General features: G+C 40.0%; 1 protein-coding gene across 1 annotated transcript in view; it reads left to right on the top strand.

The window, feature by feature from the left end:
• TNPO3 (transportin 3) overlaps nt 1–23,979 on the top strand; it is a 100,067-nt gene that overhangs the window by 53,738 nt on the left and 22,350 nt on the right. Inside the window, exons 8-18 of the mRNA XM_070423870.1 lie at nt 3,032–3,178; nt 5,088–5,195; nt 7,133–7,224; nt 9,231–9,370; nt 10,447–10,638; nt 14,706–14,797; nt 16,397–16,473; nt 18,925–18,985; nt 19,957–20,097; nt 22,670–22,786; nt 23,613–23,707. Coding sequence (XP_070279971.1) covers nt 3,032–3,178; nt 5,088–5,195; nt 7,133–7,224; nt 9,231–9,370; nt 10,447–10,638; nt 14,706–14,797; nt 16,397–16,473; nt 18,925–18,985; nt 19,957–20,097; nt 22,670–22,786; nt 23,613–23,707 — 1,262 coding nt within the window. The remainder of the gene's footprint in view (nt 1–3,031; nt 3,179–5,087; nt 5,196–7,132; nt 7,225–9,230; nt 9,371–10,446; nt 10,639–14,705; nt 14,798–16,396; nt 16,474–18,924; nt 18,986–19,956; nt 20,098–22,669; nt 22,787–23,612; nt 23,708–23,979) is intronic.

Below are 23,979 nucleotides of genomic sequence, written 5' to 3'. Positions count from 1 at the left end.
TTTACTCAAACTCATTTCCTCTGAGCTCCAGCACTGGGCAGCAGCTTGAAGGGAACCTGGGACATTCAGGGAGAAACTAACTTGCCTGGAATCAGGGCAAGAGCTGGAGGGGCAGCTTTCTCCCACACACAAGTTTTGGCAGAGGCCATTGTTGCTTTGATGAGCTCTCTGCACCACAAAGCTGGCAGGGGCAACACCATATCTGAATCTTCATCAACCTGGCTCACACTTTTTGGCACACCCTGGTGATTCCCTAAGATCCTGCCCCTCCCTACTTGCATGCTCATCCAAGCCATTTCCAGTGGCTTTTCCATACAACTGGTCTCTCTTGCCTCATGCCTCAGACTTTCCTAAAATCTCTCAAACAAGCAGCATCTGGCTTCAGCACACCCCATACCTCTCAGTAAGTGGCCCCAGGCCCGGCATTAGTGGCAGCCTGCCTTGGTTCATAGCTTGGCCTCTCCTGGGCACCTCCAGGCTTAACACAAGTAGCAGCCATCTGCAGATTGCTTTGTAGCTCATGGTGGGTGGTACCATGTAGAGGGCACAGGCAGTGGTTGACTTTGCACCTCCCAGTAGGCTCCAGAACCAGCAGTGCATCTAGTGGTCAACTTCAACCATGCTGGATTACAACCCTACCATCTCCACAGGTGACACACTCCAGGGGTGGACACACCAAAGCCCCACTGAAGCAAGTCCTGTTTCATAGGGTCAGCACCTGCACAGCTCACACTGGGAGGCACCTGGATTGCCCAGCTCAGGTGACTGGGAAAGCAGAGCCATGGGGCCCTACAGGACATCTACTACACAAGGCCACTCTACTAAATCCAAGAACATAGCAGATCTACCTAATACATAGAAACAACCATAGGGAGCAGCCAAACTATAGAGACAAATAAACATGCCACAAATGAAAGAACAGGAGAACTCTCCAGAAAAAGAACTAAATGAAATGGAAATAAGAAAACTACCAGATACAGAGTTTGAAGCAGTGGTTATAAGGATGCTCAAGTGACTTACTGAAAACTTCAAGAAACACAGTGAGAACATCAGCAACATAAAAAACCAGTCAGAAATGAAGGATACACTCACTGAAATGAAGAATAATTTGCAGGGAATCAGCAGTAGAGTACAGGATGCTAAGAATCAAATAAAAAATTTGGAATATCAAGAAACAAAAACACCCAATCAGAAGAGCAAAAAGAATAAAAAAATATGAAGATAGTGTAAAGAGTCTCTGAGACAACTTCAGACATACCAACATTCACATCATGGAGGTGCTGGAAGGAGAAGAGAGACGGAAAGAAAATGAAAACCTATTTGAAAAAATAATAACAGAAAACTTCCCTTACCTGGTGAAAGAAATAAATATACAAGTCCAGGAAGTACAGAGTCTCAAACAATATGAACCCAAAGAGACACATCATACCAGGACACATCATAATTAAAATGCCAAAGATTAAAGACAACTGGGGGAAAAAATAATATCCCAGAGAGGAAGGGAGAGAGGGAGAATGGGATAGAAGCATCAGTGATGAGAATCATTGATTGGCTGCCTCCGGCATGGCCCCTACAGGGGATTGAGACTGTAATTTGGGCATGTGCCCTGCCTGGGAAACGGTTCATAGGTTGATGCTCTACCATTGAGCCACACCAGCTGGGCCAAAGAGAGAATCTTAAAAGCAGCAAGAGAAAAGCAGTTAGTTACCTACAAGGGAGTACCCATATGACTATCAGCTGATTTCTCAACAGAAACTGCAGGCCAGAAGGGCGTGGCACAAAATATTCAAAGAAATGAAAAACAAATACCTAAAACAAGATTACTATACCCAGCAAAACTATCATTTAGAATTGAAGGACATATAAAGAGATTTCCAGACAAGAAAAAAGCTAAAGGAGTTCATCACAACTAAACCAGTATTACATAAAAAATACAGAATCTTGCCCTAGTCAGTTTGGCCCAGTGGATAGAACGTCAGCCTGCGGACTGAAGGGTCCCAGGTTCGATTCTGGTCAAGGGCACATGACCAGGTTATGGGCTCTATCCCCAGTAGGGGGCATGCAGGAGGCAGCTGATCAATGATTCTCTCTCATCATTGATGTTTCTATCTCTCCCTCTCCCTTCCTGTCTAAAATCAATAAAAAAAATTTAAAAATAAATAAGTAAAGGGTCTTGAAGAAGAAGGAGGAGAGGAAGGATGATGATCAAGAATAGGAATAATAAAATGGCAATAGATATGTATATATCAACAATTGAATCTAAGAATCAAAATAAGCAAAGGAGAGACTCATAGATACAGACAACATTTTGACAGTTGTGAGATGGGAGAGAGGTTGGAGATGGGTGAAAAAGGTGAAGGATTTAGAAGTACAAATTAATCATAGCCCATGGACACAGACAATAGACAGGTGACGGCCCAGAATGGGCTGGGAGATGGGTGGAAGAGGGGGCAAAGGGGAGAGTGGAGGACATCTGTAATACTCTCAACAACAAAATAAATTTTAAAAAATAAAATGAAAGGAAACTTTTGGGAGATAGTATAGCACTACAAATAATTATCACTTCTTTAAACAGTGCTATAAGTAAGATAAGCTGTAGATAAAGTCTTTTTCCCCCTTCTCTCCCATTCAAGAAATCAAGTAAATATAAGTGATATAAGGTTGGTATGTACAGGGATATTTGCAGATGGTTTGTCTGGTTAGAGGTTCTCCATTCTCAAACAAAATGAAATAATTTCAGAATTTGGGAAAAAATACTTGAAGAGATTTCCGTTTTTCTATCTGCTTCTCTAAATTCAGAATCTAATATACTGTTGAAGAAGTTATCTAGGGTAAATAGGGAATGTAAAGCCATTCCTAAAAGGAGTTTGGAATCTAATATGGGAAAATAATTTGGGAGGAGGATAATAAGTGTACTAGAGAAAAGGTGGTTTCTTAATTGGTTCCACTTAAAAATATATCTTGTTTCCTACATCGCTCTAATAATAATAAGACTCATTCCATTTCATTATCCCTTTCTCTAATTTACCAGGTAGTAGAAATCTCCTTTAACTTTTGGTACCGACTAGGGGAGCATTTGTACAAAACTAATGATGAAGTTATTCATGGCATCTTCAAAGCTTACATTCAGAGGCTACTTCATGCCTTGGCTCGACACTGCCAGCTAGAACCGGACCATGTAAGTTCTCTTCTCTACTTGTTTAAATCTTAATTTCCTCCTCTTTTTAGTGCTGTTTTGAAGAGGAACTTTTGAGAATAAAGCTAATGAAATGTGAAGGTTTTCTGTTACTAGCTTAAACTGAAGAAATCAGTATATGTCTATTGAAGAGTATTAGGTCTGTGTACGAAGGAATTAAGTCTGCTGAGCCAGTAATTCTCCTGGGAATTTACCTTAAATTTTGCAGAAGAAAAAGTAGCTATTTTATAGAAAACTTTTTTTTTAAAAGTAAAACCATGTACAACAGTATAAGAAGAATTGTATAAATTATGATGTAGCACCTTAATGTACCATTGTGTAGCAGTTAAAAATAAATGACTGTTGCCGAAACCGGTTTGGCTCAGTGGATAGAGTGTCGGCCTGCGGACTGAAAGGTCCCAGGTTTGATTCCGGTCAAGGGCATGTACCTGGGTTGCGGGCACATCCCCAGTGGGAGATGTGCAGGAGGCAGCTGATCGATGTTTCTCTCTCATCGATGTTTCTAACTCTCTTATCTCTCTCCCTTCCTCTCTGTAAAAAATCAATAAAAAAATATATTAAAAATAAATAAATAAATAAATGACTATTGAAATTGATAGCTGGTATGCTAAATGAAAAAATCAGAATGTGTTGTTGGATTAAAACTAACACAAAAGTTAAATATTTTTTTTCATCCTTTTGGTTGGTTGGTTTAATCCCTGTCCTTTAACTTAGGACCTAGAGTGAGGATTTTTTTTTCCCATTGCTTACAATTAAATCTGACATGAAAACTGTCTATTCTGTTCATTTTAATGTTAACATTGTTGTTCGAGTCATGCTATTTTGTGTCTTTAAAGAACCTTAATGATGATCTAGTCTAGTGGTTTTCAATACTTTTTTAAACTGATGCATACTATCTTTAACTACATCTTATTTAGAAGCCTGATAATGTAAATAAAAGCAGGCTGCTCTTGTTTAAATGACTCGATTCCTTTCTTCCCTTTGCTAGTTCTGTGGCACCATTTCCCTTGTAGTTCATTTCCTACACTTGTTAGGTATATAGTGTTTTATCTCATCTAAGACAGCCATCATTTCCTTTCCTCCTTACTCCTTCACTTTTATTAATTTGTTCATCTTACAGTAAGGAAGTTGAACTACATCAGCAATTCTCAATAGTCCTAAGGGCTGTTTTCAGTTTTCATGTTCCAAGATTCTTATATATGCCCTTAACCATTTCACGATTGGGTAAGCCTTTGTTTACTCATAGAAGTGTGTTGGAATAAGAAATATTTAAGAAACATTGAAATGTAAATGATTTCTATTTTTTAATGAAAATTTTCAAATGTGCAGCAAAGGTGAAATGATTTTATTAGTGAGTATCTGTATACCTACTACCTAAATTCTACAATTAATATTTTACTATACTTGTTTTATTATGTCTGTTAACCTATACAAAATTCTTTTTAAATAATTTATTCTGTGACTAGTTATTGGGATAATGGTTAATTTTAGTAGATCTTGAACCATAACGTTTCAGAGGCTTATTCAGTACTAAAAAGCTAGAACTTATGTAAATGAACTTATAAACTCTTAAATTACCACCTCTTCCAGATCACTTCCTACCTCTACCCCTTCAAAATTTTCTAACAATAGAATAAGGCAGAGTTGGGAAATGAAAAAAAAAAAAAATGAAGTAGTAGAAGAAGAGTTGGTAAAGGTGGTAGAGGATATGTTTTATTGACTTGAAATACCTAAATGTTTGGGAGATGCTCTATAATAAAATATCCTTGTGATTTAGGTGATTTATCTTTTGTCCAATGGGCATGGTCTACTAAATGGCCTTCTTTTTTCTTGATTGTATAGTGGTCAGTGAAAACATTTAAAACAAATGTTATCTGATTTGATATTTTAGGAGGGGGTTCCTGAGGAGACGGATGACTTTGGGGAGTTTCGAATGAGGGTATCAGACCTGGTGAAAGACTTGATTTTCCTGATTGGGTCAATGGAGTGTTTTGCTCAGGTAAGCCCATTCGGAGATTCTCACCAGTTTTAATGATCACTTTAATTCTGTTCACTTCTCTGTCTTCTATAAATGTTCCATTTTTTTCTTCAATCTCAATGGCTAAATAGGACAATAGATATGCAGGTGCCTAGCACACTGCCTGGCATATAGTAGCTATGTTTATTTACTATCTTACAAGCCAATTGCAGTCTGTGGATGGTTCAGTTATAGTTTGCTCTGTGACACTTGCTAATGAGAGCTGTTCTACTTGTCCAGCTGGAGTGGAAGATCATAGATAAACCTTAAAGACCCAAGATACTTATAGGGAATTTGGACCTAGCCAGGAAAAATAGCAAGTTTGTCTGCTTTAATAATTATGTATCAACTCCTGGCAACTCTTTTAGTTATTTGGCATTGTCTTTTGTCCATACTTACGGTTAGGTTCCTGTGCAGTTTCATCCCAGAGGTGATTATACTAGAGTAGAAGAATCATAGTCCTGTGGTTTTCCTCACAATCAGTGAGTAACACTTTACCTCATAAGATTGTGATCATCACCATTCCACGTCACTTAACATTAGCATAAGTTCAGGTGGCTTTCATATTGCTTGATCACACTCTTAAGATCTGAAATAATACTTTTGATGCTTTGTCAGCAATACTGAACTAACCTAATATTTTTGTGACCCATACATTTTGTGTACTTTGGGGCATAATCTGATCTAGAAAGTGTTAATAAAGCTATAACTATTTTTCTTTATATTAAGCAAAGTGTGTTTATTGACCTAACTACAAAGGTTTGGGGATTTTAAAAAAGGACTAAAATCCCTACATCACAGGCAGATGACCTGTGTTCAGATTTCAGTTCTCTCACTGGCTCCATGGTTTTGAGCAAGTTACTTATTCTTTTGTGTGTGTGTGTGTTTTTTAAATCCTTATCTGAGGACATGTTCACTGATTTGGGAGAGAGGAAAAAGGAGAGAGACAGAGAGAGAAACATCGATTGGTTGCCTCCAGTACACACCTTGACAGGGGATCGAACCCGCTATCTAGGTACATGCCCTGACCTGGAATTGAACCCGCAACCTTTTCATTGTACAGGTTGACGCTCCAACTGCGCCATCTGCCTGGTGCGGCCAGTTACTTATTTTTCTCCAGATCTCAGTTTACAAATTGGACATAAATCATCAGTGTTGTTCAAGATATTTTCTGTGGAATACCAGTCCCATGAGATATTCTTTGGCAAAAAAGGATCCATCATCAATTAAAATGGGGAAATTATTTAAATGATATATTAAAGGCTCTGTGAAGTCCTATAACAACAGTTTTGTCTTACCTAGCAGTGTCTGTTATTTGACTATAGAAATCTTATTTAGATTAACACCCAGTCACATTCCAGATGGGTATACTCTGGGAAATTTCTGGACATCTCTGAATATTCTGCTTGGTCTCTCCCCACCCCCTCTTGTTTGGACATGGTATTGTGATAGGTGCCTTTAGACAGCTACTTTCTAGGAATTCAATCTGTACTACTAGTTTGATGTAGTGAATAGAAATGTAAAGCCAATGCAAATATAGAGACTTTATATTGTGTCTCAATTTTAAGTGTGTTTATGTATTTATCAGTTGTTATCAGGACCAGGAAAAGACACTGTTAATATGTTTTATTTTTTCTATAATATTCATTCTCTGGGGGCAGACAGTAATCTTGGTGTATCCTTGGAGACCTAAATGGGTTTATTTTAAATATTAAATTACTAGTTACTTATAGATTAATAATTAGTGAAGCTGTGAAAAATGAAAATCATATTCTTCCCTGGCTCGGAGAGATAATTAATTCAATTTAGAAATAAGGGGCTGGATTTATTGTAACTAACAGGGTTTTTTGTTTTGTTTGTTTTGGAATTCTATTCTGTTTTCCTTTTAATGGATCCATAATCCACCTCTTCTTCTCTAGTTATATTCTACTCTGAAAGAAGGCAACCCACCCTGGGAGGTGACAGAAGCGGTTCTCTTTATCATGGCTGCTATAGCAAAGAGTGTTGATCCGTGAGTGTCTAATAAGTCTTTTGCTGGGAACTCTATCAAAGGAAGGAAAATTACACCATTTTTCTCATGTGTTATATGTTTGGAAACTCTTAGAACGTCTTCTATAATTGCTGTCTAATCTTCGGACTTCTAGAGTCTAGTCCAGAGTCGTATGCATTGCTGATATCCAGGTTTTAACCACATTTCCCAGAGTTAAAATTATTTTGTTCTTGGTGCTAAAATGCTGATTTATTTTTCTAACCGAGGTTCCTTTGTGAAAGTTGGTATAATCAAAAATACTATTCTCCTTTTTTTTTTTGTCTTAGTCATTTATCAGTTTCAGAGAGGCAAGGCATAGGTACCATTTTACCTAAAAGAGTAGCAAAATCTAAAATGCAATTATTTTTGTTATTGCTTAGCATAGAAATTCTATTTTTGATTTTAACATGAATCCCTAAAAACAGATTACTTTGTGCTTTGAGTTTTTAAATTGGTGTTGATATCTGTCTGGTTTTCATGTATTAAGATCAGATACCTCTACAGTTGAGTTCTCTATCCAGGGCCTTGATTGGAGAGATGGTTAAGGCATGTATTTGTAAAAAGTACAGTGCTTCTTTCTTATTTGCCTTGCAGGGCCTAGTCAACTAAATCTTATATTGTTTCTAATTCAGTAAATATTCAAGGACACAATATAGGTTTGTTTTTCTCTATTAAGAGGTTCTGGTTCTGAACTACATTCTATTCTATTTGCTCTTAAACCTATTTTGGTGTCTTTTGCAACCTTCAGTGACAGCCTGAAGATTATTAAAAATCACTAATATTTTAACTGACACGTGTTGGTGTGAAAAAAGGTAAGAGTATCAGTAATTACCTTAGTGTCCCTGGGAAACATAAAGCATAAATGAGATAAGATTTTATTTTGTTTTTTATTTATCCACATCTCAAGCCATCTGCATGAGTGTAATTTTTTAGTGTATATAAAGGACTTACTATCAGCAGGGAGTGCTCTTGCTCAAATTCATAATATTATTTACATTTTAAACATCTTTTATTTCTGGATTATGTTCTGCCACTTTGGAGGCATCCTCACTCTGCTTAAATAACTTTAGCTAGCATTGGGGAGTAGGGAAAAAAAGATAAGAAAAAGGAAAAAATAAATCCTTGGAGTTGTGGAAAGTACTTAGTTAACTTTATTTTCCTTTACCTGTTCCTACAGCTTGTGTTCTTTTTGTTTGTTTGTTTGTTTGTTTATGTGATATATCACGTTTATTGATTAGAGAATATTGTACCAGTCTTGCATCTATGGAATAAACCCCCCTTGGTCATGGTGTATGATCTTGTTAAAATATTGCTGGATCTGATTTGCTAATATTTTGTTGAGAGTTTTAGCATCTGTGTTCATCAGGGATATTGGCCTGTAATTATGTTTCTTCAGCTTGTATTCTTCTTGTTCCTTTAGTTAGTGAACAGGCCTACTCATGCTTAACTGTTCTTAAAGTTTCTAGTATCCAGCTATAAGAAATCTTTTGGAGAATAACAATTAATAAAAAGTAGTCTGCAAGAAATATTCATTCATTTACTTAGCCATTCAGCAGTATTTATTGAGTGCCCACTATGTGCCAGGCACTGTTCTAGGTGCTGCAGATATAGGAATAAATAAAACAGATTCTTTAAATGAAGACATGCATCCATAGTAAATGCCTGCCTCTCTAGTTTGAAGAACCTTATTTGGTAGCAGAATGTGTCTTTAGACACTGGCATTCAAAAGATTAAGGAGCAGTGTGCTTCTTCTGAAACAGTTATATCTTCCATTTCTTTCTCTCCCCCCTCCCGCCCCCCCCGCCCCGTCCCCCTGCCTTTTTTAGGATTTAAAAACCTTTCATCTCAGGTGTTAAGTACTTTTATCCAAATGATTAATTATTTAGAAAGAAGCCCTTTAGCAATGATTTGTATCATTGCAGCCTGTTTCTTGGCCAAAACCCAATCTCTGAAATCAGTAACTCTGAGTGCTTGCTTTCTGTACTCAGGGAGAACAATCCAACGCTTGTGGAGGTCCTAGAAGGAGTTGTCCGTCTCCCAGAGACTGTACATACAGCTGTGCGATACACCAGCATTGAATTGGTTGGAGAGATGAGCGAAGTGGTTGATCGAAATCCTCATTTCCTTGGTATGTGTGAATTCTCCCCTCAGCTGCTGCTGCATCTGATTTTTCTGATATTCTTCCTTTCTCTTGTGTTTGCTCTTGTTTTATTGCTTTCTCATATTGCTAGGTAGAATGTTTCTAGGCACTGAATGTAAATATTTTATGAGTTATTGCTTAGTTGACTTGCTTTATAGAAATTCACCTTTATAATCCATTTTCTTGGAACACTTATATTTTGTAAAAAATGGAACATGATGAATTAATTCTTCCAGAAGTGCTAAAGATCCATCTGCATGTTTTAAGGCCCTTTATAACTATAAAGAAGCGAGTATAAAAGTGTCAGTTTTAGATAACTATCATTGTTCTTATTAATGTCGGCTATTTTTACAAAGTGATTTACCTGTGAGTATAATAGTAGCTCTCTGAGCTTTACATTCTTTCTTATATTCTTAACTAGAGGCCTGGTGCACAGATTCGTGCACCGGTGGGGTCTCTTGGCCTGGCCTGTGGGGACCGGGCTGAAACCAGCACTCTGACATCTCCCAAGGGGTCCCAGATTGTGATAGGGCACAGGCCAGGCTGAGGGACCCCACTGGTGCACATATAAGATCTTTGGTTAATCTCTTCCTGCCCTCTTCCCTTCCCTGCTCCCTCTGCGATTCATCAGTCTGTTCCATGTTTCCATGCCTGTGGTTTCTGCTCCTGCATTGAGCGTCTACCCCCTGGTGGTCAGTGCACATCATAGCTACTAGTCCACCAGTTGGCCAGTTGCTTAGGCTTTTATATATATAGATACTTGGATGTTCATATCCACCAGTGGTTTTCAAACTGTGCTCTGTGAAGCACTAGCAACAAGAAGCAATTAATTGTCCATGAGGAAAGAGATGGGAAGATGACTAAGACTCAGGGCTTCCAGACACTGTGCCAGTGAGATCAGCTCCATTTTTATGTTTTATATATTGGGGTTTGAACACATTTCATTTTTAAAAATGGTTCTTTTGCTTTAAAAAGAAAGAGAATGTAAACATCTATTATAGTAAACAAGACATTTTCCTTGAGTTTCAAATATGTAAACTTCACTGTATGGCTTTTTTCCTTAGACCCTGTATTGGGCTATTTGATGAAAGGCCTGTGTGAAAAGCCTCTGGCTTCTGCTGCAGCCAAAGCCATTCATAACATTTGTTCTGTCTGCCGGGACCACATGGCTCAGCACTTTAATGGACTCCTGGAGATTGCCCGTTCCCTCGATTCCTTCATGTTGTCTCCAGAAGCTGCTGTGGGCTTGTTGAAAGGTATTTACTTACAATATTAACCAGGAGCAGTTTCCTCTAAGCCACTTCTGGGGGTTATCGTTCATAGTCATATCCTAGCTTTTCAGTACCAGTTTACTTAGTGATGGGGGAAAGTGGCTTTTCCATTCAGAGGGAAGGGTGTTGATTATGTGTACATACATATGTGTACAAAAGGCCAAGAAGGGTCCTGGTCCCTTAATGTTCTTTAACCATTACTGATCAGCTTACACTGAGTGATTGCCTATCTGGAGGCAAACAGCCAGAGTGATGATGAAGCTCAGAGTAATAGAACTAGAGATATTATTGCTAGGGAAGAAAAGACTTAGAAGAGACTTTAAACATGATGGCTGTTTTTAAATATGAAAGATTGTTATGAAAGCACGAACATTTATTCTATGAGTGATCAACTGTTGACAGTTTATTGACTCTTAGAAAGAAAATGCTTTCTAACTAAACTTTCTGAAAACAAATGACTGTGAGGTAGTGAAATCCTTACAACTGGTAGTTGAGAAGGTATGGGAGTATATCAAATACAAAATTGGGTAATAGGAACTGTACAGCATTTTTTAAGCTAATGTGAGTGGCAAACAGCCTGGCAATATTGGATGACCTTATGTGTGAGCTAGCTCTGTCGTTTCTCACCTCTATGACTAGGTTCCTTACCAGCCAATATACCTGTGTTGTTTTAAAGACAGATTTTGTAGCATGAGTTTTTGTTGTTTCCCTTTATAGGCATAGATAATAAGATATTAAATCAGAGTCATATATTCTTCATAACTACTACTGTGGTTATTGTTGCCATCTTGTCATTTTCTAGAAAGATTTAACCTTTATGCTGAAGTGACATCTGACCTATAATAGAATGTGGTATCCCAGTTTTCAGTGGTATTCTTGTCTAGACATAGAAAACTGTTTTTAGTTACACTCTGTTCTGTAGGAATGAATTAAAAGAAACAATTATATTTAAGTTAGATTTTCACCTAAAATCTGATTTTAAACAAAAGTCTATACATCCATGGCTAATAGCCTGTTAGGAAGAGTCATTCCGTTTTTTATTCGAATTTGAAGATTTATGGATTGACTAGAGGCCCAGTGCACGAATTCGTGCACCAGTGGGGTCCCTTGGGATCAGGCCCACACCGGCTCGTCAACATCCCCTGAGGGGTCCCGGATTGTGAGAGGGTGCAGGCCAGGGAGGGACACAGGAGGTTGGCCAGGTGGGGAGGGACCGCAGGAGGACTCCAGGGCGTGTCCAGCCCATCTAGCTCAGTCCCGATTGGCTGGACCCCAGCAGCAAGCTAACCTACTGGTCATAGGGTCTGCCCCCTGATGGTCAGTGCACATCATAGCGAGCAGTTGAGTGACCTTAGCACATCATTAGCATATTACACTTTGATTGGTTGAACAGACAACTAGATAACCAGACACTTAGCATATTAGGCTTTTATTATATAGGACTAGAGGCCCGGTACACAAAAATTTGTGCACTCAGGGGGGAAGGGAGGGTTTCCTCAGCCCGGCCTGTGCCCTCTCGCAGTCTGGGACCCCTCGGGAGATAACGACCTCCTGGCTTAGGCCTGCTCCCGGGTGGCAGAGGGCAGGCCCAATCCCTAGCAGCCCCTGGTCAGGCTCAGAGCAGGGCTGATTGGGGAGTTGGGGTGCCACCCCCTGTCATGCACAGAGCAGGGCGGATCGGGAGGTTGCGATGCCACCCTCAGTCACGCTCAGGGTCGGGCCGATTGGGGGGTTGGGGCACCGCCCCCTGTCACACTCAAGGCAGGGTCGATGGGGAGGTTGCGGCGCCACCCCCTGTCACGCACAGAGCAGGGCCGATCAGGGGGTTGGGGCGCTGCCCCCTGTCACTCACAGAGCAGGGCCCATCAGGGGGTTGGGGGGCTCCCCTCTGTCACTCACAGAGTAGGGCCGATAGGGAAGCTGGGTCACCGCCCCCTGTCACACACAGAGCAGGGCGGATCAGGGGATTGGGGCGCCGCACCCTGTCACACTCAGGGCAGGGCCGATGGGGAGGTTGCGGCTCTACCCCGTCACACACAGAGCAGGGCCCGTGGGAGGGGGGGGTCGCCGCCCTCTATCACCCACAGAGCAGGGCCGATCAGGAGGTTGGGGCACCGCCACTGTCACATCAGGGCAGGGCCAATGGGGAGGTTATGGCTCTACCCCGTCACACACAGAGCAGGTCCTGTTGGGGAGGGGGTTGGGGCGCCGCACCCTGTCACACACACAGCCGCAGGGCGATCAGGGGGTTGAGGAGCTTCCCCCTATCAGACACAGAGGAGGGCTGATCAGGGGGTTGGGGCACCTTCCCCTGTCACTAACAGAGCAGGGCGGATAGGGAGGTTGTGGCCCCGCCCCCTGTAACACACAGAGCCGCAGGCTGGTTTGCCCTGAAGGGTGTCCTGGATCAGGGTGGCGGTCCCGTTTGGGTGCCTGGCCAGCCTGGGTGAGGGGCTGATGGCTGTTTGCAGCTGGTCATACCCCCTTCAGGGTGGGGGTCCCCACTGGGGTGCCTGGCCAGTCTGGGTGAGGGGCTGAGGGCTGTTTTCAGGCTGGCGGGTGACTGAAGCTCCCAACCGCTCCTTTTTTTCTTTTTTTTTTTAATTCTGGGCCAGCTTTAGCTCTGAGGCTTGGCTCCAGTTCCGAGGCCTCAGCTGCTGAAAGCAGGAATCTACAGTTTGTTTCGGTTCTATAATCGAAACACTGTTTCAACTCCAGCTCTGAGATCCCGGCTGGCTGAAAGCAGGTTTCTGGGGTTTTATTTAGCTTCTATATTTGTACCAATGTTTCAAACTGCAAGCTCAGAGGCCGGCAGCGGCAGGTGGGGAACATTGGCTTCCTCCATCACTGAAGCAAGCAAGCCTCATGTTCGCTTCAAGCTGCCTGGCTGCTGGCTGCCATCTTGGCTGGCAGTTAATTTGCATATCGCCCTGATTAGTCCGTGGGAAGGGTAGCGGAGGTACGGCTAATTACCATGTTTCTCTTTTATTAGATAGGATTACTGTTTTGTTGAATGAAATTTTAGAAGATGAGAGATAGTCAAGGAATTTGGGCCTAGAAGGGACATTGTCTAACACATCAACCTTTCAGTTTGGGGGTGATGCTTCCGCAGTTGATGGGCATTGTGAAAAGAGGGAGGCCAAGTCTCCACTTTAACCTAACTAACTCCTTTTTTTTCTTTTCAAATCTATCTTATTAGAGCTCCAAGTTAAGGTTTTCTTTGGGGAAAAAGTAAGGAAAGGGGCTTTTGCAACTATTTAAAAACAACAAAAGAGGCAGGCTTAACTACTACTATTCTGTTCAAAGCACTCATTTTATAGATAAAGAAATTGATTCCCAGCAAGAATGCTTTAACTCCGTTCATAGATTCTGTTATGGTAGAAAAGAATTAAATCTCTCATTTCAGCCCATTCTTGTAAAAAATATATTATGTTTATATTTCTTCAATTTCTCTTATGATAAAAATTGCCTACGGTACTTATCAGAAACAAAGGTTTTCTATGACCTACTAAGTCAGAGTCTCTGGGAAGTTTGAGAGCTATTGTACTGTGCTATATAAAAATAGCTTTGGATCCTACCAGTGTTTCTCAGTGGTTGAGTGTTGACCCATGAACCAGGAGGTCACGGTTCGATTCCTGGTCAGGGCACGTGCCTGGGTTGCTGACTTGATCCCCAGTAAGGGGCATGCAGGAGGCAACTGATCAATGATTTTCTCTCATCATTGATGTTCCTCTCTCTCCCTCTTCCTTTCTCTGAAATCAATAAAAAAAAATATTTTTAAAAAAACAGCTTTGGTATTGGTTTTGTGGAGGAGATTTTAAGTCTTTAAGGAATTGGAAGGGGAGATAAATTTGAACATTTTTAAACCAATAGGCTGCTATTAAGAAAAACTGACCATCAGTAATAAGCTATTGAAATTTATAAAAACAGTGCTGATCTTTTTGAAAGAATGGGACCAGTCAGGCTTTTCTGTTAACCACATGCTTTAGGACCAATGAATAACCTCAATTCAACTTTTATTTTCTTCATCTGTATCTTCCTTTGTCTCTCAGGGACAGCACTTGTTCTAGCCAGATTACCGTTGGAGAAGATTACTGAATGTCTTAGTGAACTATGTTCTGTTCAGGTTATGGCATTGAAAAAGGTGAGTTCGGTTAAGTAAGGGGGTATGAAACAAATTAACATATTTACATGTTAGAAAGGAAAAGTCAAAATTATTTATTTACATGTGATCTTTTATCTATGTAGAAAAGCCAAAAGAATGAACTGAAAAATTTTCTTTTTTCTTTCTTTTTTTTTTTTTTTAAATATATTTTATTGATTTTTTACAGAGAGGAAGGGAGAGAGATAGAGAGTTAGAAACATCGATGAGAGAGAAACATCGATCAGCTGCCTCCTGCACATCTCCTACTGGGGATGTGCCCGCAACCCAGGTACATGCCCTTGACCGGAATCGAACCTGGGACCTTTCAGTCCGCAGGCCGACGCTCTATCCACTGAGCCAAACCGGTTTCGGCCTTTTTTCTTTTTTTTAATGAACTGAAAAGTTTTTAAAATGAATAAGTCTATTGAAGTAGCTGCATGCACAGAAGAAGTACTTAAAAATCAATAGATTTTCACTAATGTCAGTAATACCATTTAGAACAGTGGTTCCCAAACTTATTTGGCCTACGCCCCCTTTCCAGAAAAAATATTACTCAGCCCCTGGAAATTAATTTTTTTTAAATTTTAATAGCAGTTACTCATCGCCCCCAAATGCACCTGTGGCTATCACCGCCCCCCTGGATCGCTGCAGCGCCTACCAGGGGGCGGTAGCGCCCACTTTGGGAATCACTGATTTAGAAGATGTAATGGGAAAAATACCATTCAAGTTAGCAATCAAAACCATAACCTACCAAGTTTCCTTGAAGAATATGTAAAGATGGCAGTTCTTCTCAAATTACATGTACTAGTATAGTGCAGTAACAGTGAACGTACTGATAGGATTTTTAGGAGAACATGACAAAATGATTCTGAAGTTCACCCCTAATGATATAATGGTGGAAATTTTTTTTTTTAATTTTTTTTAAAATATATTTTATTGATTTTTTTACAGAGAAGAAGGGAGAGGGATAAAGAGTCAGAAACATCGATGAGAGAGATCGATCAGCTGCCTCCTGCACGCCCCCCAATGGGGATGTGCCCGAAACCAAGGTACATGCCCTTGACCGGAATCGAACCTGGGAACCTTGAGTCCGCAGGCCGACACTCTATCCACTGAGCCAAACCGGTTCGGCAATGGTGGAAATTTTAGGAAAGAAGAATAAGGGACAACTTGCCTTATCTCTTAAAATATAAAGCTAAAAATAAAAAAAGAAAGAAAAAGAAACAAAAAAAATATATAAAGCTAAAGTGGAATGTGAATATAATATAGATTACATAATACATAATAATCATATATAAACTATATATAATATATAATTTCTATAATGTCTCAATCATAATACAAGTAAATGGAAAAAATTAAATTATGTTTTCCACTCCACAATGATTATATATTAAAATGTTAGTAATATATAGTCTTGGCCAGGATGCAGTGAGATGGAAGAAAGTAATTTGACAATATGAATTAAAAGTTTGCACCATTTGAGTAACTTTACAGAAATAGACAGAGATTGAGACCGAGGTTGATGTGTAAGGGTGTATGTTGCAGTGTTTGCTGTAGGTTTGTATGTGTAATGACTGTTAATGTCTGTCTCTTCAGCTGTTGTCTCAGGAGCCCAGCAATGGTATATCCTCAGATCCCACTGTGTTCTTAGATCGTCTTGCAGTAATATTTAGGTAAGAAGAGAGATTCTAGATGTTTGTCTTGGGTTAAAAGCACAAATGAGACCCTTGTGTATTGAAGTAAGCAAGTGGTTGTTTTGTTTCCCTATAATCTCCTTTGTCAGGATACTTAATTAAGATCATTGCCTAAAGTCTTGGGCAAAGGCAAATTCTAAGAACTTGTTCTTGGTGGACCTTTGTCAAAAGACTCTTTTTAAAAACTGTATGGATGGATGTACTTTATTGAACCAATCCCCTATGATGGACATTAGGTTGTTTCAACTTAATCTACAAACCTCACACACATCATTGTATATGTGCAAGAGTATCTACAAAGGATATTTCATAAAAATCACAGTTAAAGGATATCTACCTTCATAATTTTGGTGATTTTATGAAAATGCCCACGATAGAACTTGTACCTATCCTGCACTCCCACCCACTGTTAGATAATTTTACATCAGAGAAATATGATATGAAAGGTAGAAAGCACTATGTAAAATTAGGTTGCTACCCCCTCAGCTATAGTTTCATTATCCCTAAGGAATCAGAGACTTCATGGAGGAAAAAAACTTCATTTCCTTCTGAGCCACTAAGATAAGTGCACCCAAATCAGTTAGAAGCAAAATTCCTAAAATGGAGCTCAGCACCCAGGAGCTGGTAACGTCAGCACTCGCAGAGCAGGGCAATGAAGACTGAGGCTTCCAACTTGCAGTGACCTTGGGTGATGGCAGGCCTCATTGTGATGCACAGTCATGGGTGCTGAAGTCATGGGTCTCAGGGTTGGTGGGGTCCCACTCGAGAGTCCACCTGAAAGGCCACTGTGGGCAATGGCCTGGGAGAAACTGGGAACCTTCGTGGATTTTCTCCACAGGATAGTGTTCCCGAGTCCCAGGCAGGGAAGACAGGGTCGCATGTCCCTTGGGGAGACTCATAGTCTGCCCTTCCCACCTGACCTTCCCCAGTCTGCTCACTCTGGGTCCATGGGTCATGTGACATGGTCCGGGGAGGGAAAGGGTGTCAAAAGACCCTTTAAAATGTAATTATTTCTGGTCTCTAGATAAGTGATTCTCAAACTTTAGCATGCTTCAGAGTCACCTGTAGGACTTATCAAAACACAGATGGCTGGGTTCCATCCCTGATTGTCTGATTGATTGGGTCTTGGATAGAACCTAAGAATTTACATCCTATATAATAATCCTATATAATAAAAGGGTAATATGCAAATGGACACAATGGCAGAACCACCAGTCGCTATGATGCACACTGACCACCAGGGGGCAGATGCTCAATGCAGGAGCTGCCCCCAGGTGGTCAGTGTGGTCCCAGAAGGGGAGTGCCACTCAGCCAAAAGCTGGGCTAACAGCTGGCGAGTGCAGCAGCGGTCCGCGGCAGCACTAAGGATGTCTGACTGCAGCTTAGGCACGCTCCCTGTGGGGAGTGGGCCTAAGCCCTCAGTCGAACATCCCCCGAGGGCTCCTGGACTGCAAATGGGCATAGGCTGGGCTGAAGGACCCCACCCCTACCCCCCAAGTGCACAAATGTCATGCACCAGGCCGCTAGTATTTAATAAGTTCCCAGGTGCTGCTGCTGCTTGCTATTCCAAGGACCACACATACATACTTTTAGACGCATTGTGAAACTATGGGTACAAAACAGTAATAAAGCCTCTCTAGTAACCTGCTGAAATTAATCCTTCTTTGAAGTCAAGAGGAGCCTAATGATTAAAAAAACTATTTGAGTGACAATGTTCAAAGAGTGATGCTTACTGAGTTTCATAATTTATATGTGAGGCCCATAGGTATAACTGGAATAGTAGAGTAATAGTTGCATAAAAGTCTATATGGAATAAGTTAAAATAGGCATTGTAAGGGCCAGAAGGTTGATAACCACTGTGAATCTAGTGGAAGTTGCTTAAAGGTGGCAATAAATAATAGGATAATTTAAGACTATTTGCTTGTGTTTGTTTGAATGCAATCGAGCAGTGGTTCTCAACCTTACTAATGCTGCGCCCCTTTAATACAGTTCCTCATGTTGTGGTGACCCCTAATCATAAAATTATTTTCGTTGCTACTTCATAACTGTAATTTTGCTACTGTTATGCATCGTCATGTAAATATCTGATATGCAGGATGTATTTTCATTGTTACAAATTGAACATAATTAAAGCATAGTGATTAATCACAAAAACAATATGTAATTATACATGTGTTTTCCGATGGTCTTAGGCGACCCCTGTGAAAGGGTCGTTCGACCCCCAAAGGGGTCGCGACCCACAGGTTGAGAACCGCTGCAATAGAGGAAATGGTTTTGAGTCCTAGAAATAAGTTTGCTATCTGTTTTTTGTTGTTGTTGTTCTTGTTGTTTTTGTGAGATGATACTAAGTACACTAACCAGGGACAGGGCTCTGGGTCCTTGGTGAAATTGTTCTTCTTTCACTAATTTGGGCCATTTGTCTTTCTGCAGACACACCAATCCCATTGTGGAAAATGGACAGACTCATCCGTGCCAAAAAGTCATTCAAGAAGTAAGTGTTAACAAATGTCTGTGGTACAAGACTTTCTTCCTTTTTCCTTGCAATGCTGTGGGTAACTAGAGTGAGAAGGTACTTTCTTCTAGGTTCATAGGAAGTTTTAATTTGCTGATACAGATTAAATACCAATGAAAAGAGGAATGGAACCATACAAATAAATAATTTTGATTTTAGATTTTTTTAAAAAAACAGGCTATAGGAAAATTCATTGAAAGGCCAAAGAAGTGGGAGAGATTGTGTGAATCCTAGAGTTGTTAGGAGGCCTGATTAATACTAGCAACATTTTTTTTTTTTTTTGACAAAGCCAATTAAGCCTTCATTGCTTTAGCTTTCCTATTGATAACATACTTTCCCTTATGCTTTTTTCACTGAGGTTAATGTGAGGATCAAAAGGTATGTTTTGAAAAGTGCTTTAAAGTCTATGGCCATACCACCCTGAATACGCCCAATCTCATCTGATCTCCGAAGTTAAGCAGGGTTGGGCCTAGATGGGAGAAGTGCTTGTTTTTCAGGCTACAGGACAATGGGTACACCCAATGTTCTTAAGTGTTCAACAGTATCAAATAATGCTATTTCCTTTACTCTAGTCCTTTTGTTTAGGGTCTTCCAACTTCTTGGAACTGCCTTTAAACATTTCTTCTTCTGTAACTTGTACTAATTCTTTCCACCCTAAATTAGGAAGTTCAAAGTTTAGGAAAATGCATATCTTTGTCCTCTAGTAAAGTTAGACATGCTCCCCTTCCTGTTCTGAAGAGTCATTGTGCTTCTCTTAAGAAGCAGTTGTGTTTTAGTGATGAATAGTATGTTGAATCTCGACACATGTACTGGTCAAAATCAGGCCATGTGTATTTCTTATAATGAAAGCTCTTTCCAAATTATTTGAAAGCCAAATATAATGTTACCAACTTGAAAGCATTTTTTTTTTTCAGCTCTTTCTTTCTTGTGCTTTTTCACTTTTGACTCAGATATGGCCAGTTTTATCTGAGACTTTAAATAAGCATCGGGCTGATAATCGGATTGTAGAGCGTTGTTGCAGATGCCTTCGATTTGCTGTTCGCTGTGTAGGCAAAGGATCTGCAGCCCTTCTGCAGCCACTAGTCACACAGGTAAGTTCCCTTCGAGAGGGAAAATGTAAACTGTACAGAGTTTGAAATAGGAGCCTTTGGAACGAAAACTCTGGTGATGAAACACTTTTGTATTAATTAAATATGAAAAAAAATTCTTTGAAAGAGGTTAAGTAGTGCCAGTGGTAGGTATGTTGTCTGTAATCTTATCTGTATAGTGAAGTCTAATTAGCAATACATTCCAGTGTGAAATTAGGAAAAGAGAAGGACTTTAATGCTCAGCTCTTGTATACCAGTGCTAAATATTTTTACATTAATTTCCTTTTTTTAAATGTGATAAGTCAAACTTTGCTATTTCTTGGCCCAAAGGGATTTTTAACTATATTAAACATAGTTCACATAAGTTTCTTATTTGTCAAGGTATAAATTTGACTCTTAATGTCCAAGATTGATATGTTATTAAGATGGTATGACTCACTACATGAAGCTCTCTAAGATTATACCTAGAACTACTCTCTATGAGACATCTATGACTAGCGGCTTAGTTCAGAGATACCTGTGACTAGTGACTTAGTTCACTAAGTAATTTGTGTTGATGTTAACTGCATAGCAGGGCCAGAACTAGGTTGAGGCAAGTGAGGTGCTATGTGCACAAAATTGAGGGAGGCCAGGCCAGTGCCAATCCTGCATTTGTAGGACTCTTAAGCAAGAGTCTTCTTAAATTTTGCACTCGTGCTGTGAAGAAAATTGCTAGACAACCCACCCAACCTAAAGCGACTCTCCTCCACCTGGACAGGGTACAGACAGTACAATTTTAAGGCAACAACACTCTCAGGAGCTGACCCTAACAGTGAGTGTCACCTTAAATTCTGCACCGTGGTACTTCACTCTTAAGGAAGCACCCTCAGCTAGGGTCATGCTAGTGCAGTGTCAGTTAACACTTGCATGAACTCACCTCCTTAAATTGTAGATTAGATTAAAGTTTGTACAGGTACATATTTTAATAGAATTTTAATATTAGTGATTTTCTATACTCTATAAGTATAGCAGTATATGTTTGCATTTAGGCTGTGTCCACCTCTGGTTAAGGGTCCCAGTTGGTGTAATACTTTCTAAGTCTAATATAACTTGATTTTAAAGTCCCTTTGCTGTTGGAGGATATCTCATGACTTTGATACTGTTTTTTTTATTCCTGTTAATTAAGTATGTGACCAACCAATAGAGTAGGGCAGGACCTTACATAGGAAGTGTGTTCTAAAGTCAGTACATGTGATAGAAATGAAAATTATTCTTAAAAGTCCCATAAACAAGAGGTAAGTAAACTAGAGCTGATGGTCCTGTAGTTTGTAAATGAAGTTTTACTGAGTGATTGCCATGCTTATTCATTTAAGTATTATTTATTGGCCATTTTTGTGCTACAGTGGCAAAGTTGATAGTCAGAAGATTGTATGACTGGCAAAGCCTAAATTATTTACTATCTGGCCCTTTAAGACATTTTGCCAACCCCTGACTTAAATCATTATTCATTAAGTAGAGCATATATTTTTTGAGCACACAGCACTAAACAGATTCATAGTTCTCATCTCATGCTCATTCCATGGTATATGCTGATAAGAGTCAGTTACTCTATCCTTATCCTTCAGCCCCCACTACTTTTATAAAATAGAATTTATATAAGATCAATGCATGGGTGTTGTGGTGGCATTTCCAACAGATGAATGTATAAATAGATGCCTCTTGATTTTTGGAGAATAGTAGGGTAAAAATCCTAAACAAATCATTTAATTTAAATGTGTGTATTATATTGAATTTCTATTCTTTTGAGACAGATACCTTAATTGTAAATACTGTTTTTTACTTAGAAGATGAAATAAAGGAGTTTAGGAGAAACTCAAAATTGAAATAATGCTTTCACAGCCTCCAAGATGAGGGCATCCTATATAATAAAAGGCAAATATGCAAATCAACCAAACTGCAGAATGACCAGTTGCTATGATGTGCACTGACCACCAGGGGGCAGATGCTCAGTGCAGGAGCTGCCCCGTGGTGGTCAGTGCACTCCCACAGGGGGAGTGCCACTCAGCCAAAAGCCAGGCTCAGGGCTGGCCAGTGCAGTGGTGGTGGCCAGTGCAGTGGTGGTGGCGGGAGCCTCTCCCGCCTCCGCAGCAGCGATAAGCTGTCAGTTGGATATCCCCCGAGGGCTCCCGGACTGCAAGAGGGTGCAGGCTGGGCTGAGGGACCCCCCACTGGGGCTCCCCCAGTGTACGAATTTCATGCACCGTGCCTCTACTCTAGTTTGGTATATTTGTCCCTGCTATAGCTCTACTAATTTTTTTTAAGTGTTTTTTAATGCATATAGGAGCAACTATTAGATGTTAGAAAATTTGAGTATGCTATGCTATGGTTTTATAAACATTATACAAGCCTTGGATAAAATAGTTCTTTAATGTCTTTCAGCTTGAAGTATTATGCAAATTGCTTTTCTATGTTGTGTGAAAGAGAAGAGACTAGTCTCTCTGTAAATGTCTTCCTCCAAACAGCTTTCTAAGTTGATACTTATTGAGGGGTATCAACCTCAATAAGAGGTTTAATTAATTGGTTTTACCCTTGGCAGATGGTGAATGTGTACCATGTACATCAGCATTCCTGTTTCCTGTACCTTGGCAGTATCCTTGTGGATGAGTATGGCATGGAAGAAGGCTGTCGGCAAGGATTACTAGACATGCTTCAGGTATGTTTTCTTTGGGGAATATAGATGTATTGGTTCTTTGATGGTCTAAAGGCCTAGCAGTGTGTTCTTTACCATGTCTTTAATTCTGTTGCTTCTTTATGTTTCCACCCCAGGCATGTTGATTTCCTAATAACAGGGAGATAGAAACTTCCTAGTTCTCTGGACAGGCCTGCTTGGGAGAAAGAAAGATTGACTACACAAATGTAATGATCATTACTGCCTAATTATGCACTCCAGAGATAGGGTTTTTTGGGGGAGTGGGGAGGTGGGCAACTGGATTTAAATTCTTCCCTGGAACAGCCAGTGAACAAGTTTACTCAGCAGGGATGGTCTTAGGGTAAATAGCAGACATTGGAAAAGGTTTCTGATATACTGCCCCCCACCCCCTCTAGTCATGGGGGTGGAGGATGGGTGGGAATATATTAGGGAATTAAATTATGATACTCCTTTTCCTCAAAATATCTTTCCCTTTAAAACTTCATCTGCTACTATTAAAACTTCATCTACTCCCTTAGCAAACTGACCATGTTTAGCACATAAGCAGTTTTTAATTTCAGAAACTTCTAAAGCTTTGAAATGACATCTATCCACCTTCATCAACTAAAATCTATACCACCAATCCTTTCTGAAATGTGGCTTTCATTTGTGAAAACTGTTTATGTTAACTGAGAGAGATTTCCATCTTCCTTTTCTTGATCTTATTTTTGTCATAGTCTTTTGTCCTTTTCCCCTCTTTATTCCTTTTGTATGTGTTGTGATATTTAGCAAGTCTGAATGCTGTGGCATTTATATACAAGTATTTGATTTAAAATCACTTCTGTTTTAGGCACTGTGCATCCCCACCTTTCAGCTCCTAGAACAGCAAAATGGGCTGCAGAATCACCCTGACACCGTGGATGACCTGTTCAGGCTAGCCACCAGGTCAGTTCTTCCAAAGAGCAACCCTTTCTTTTATTGTTCATTCCCATCACTGCTCAGACTTGTCACCTAACACTTGACTGTGTCCTTCTCTGTGAAATGAGTTAAGTGAAGTAGGTAGATTAATCATTCATAACCCAAAGTTATATTTTGAGCCAGATTGTCCCCATAAGTGAGGAAAAGGAATTGGATGGGAGTAGGGGAAAGTGGCTAAGTTCCTGTCATGAAGGAGGAAACACATGCAGGACAGTAAAATTGTGCTTGGTAAAAACATT

The sequence above is a fragment of the Myotis yumanensis genome, unplaced genomic scaffold (genome assembly GCF_028538775.1).
Source record: "Myotis yumanensis isolate MYYU_CA2020_CCGP unplaced genomic scaffold, mMyoYum1.0.hap1 SCAF_9, whole genome shotgun sequence".
NCBI classification, from domain to species: Eukaryota; Metazoa; Chordata; class Mammalia; order Chiroptera; family Vespertilionidae; genus Myotis; species Myotis yumanensis.
Note: the sequence above shows the minus strand (reverse complement) of the source record. Positions and strands in the feature narration are given on the sequence as shown.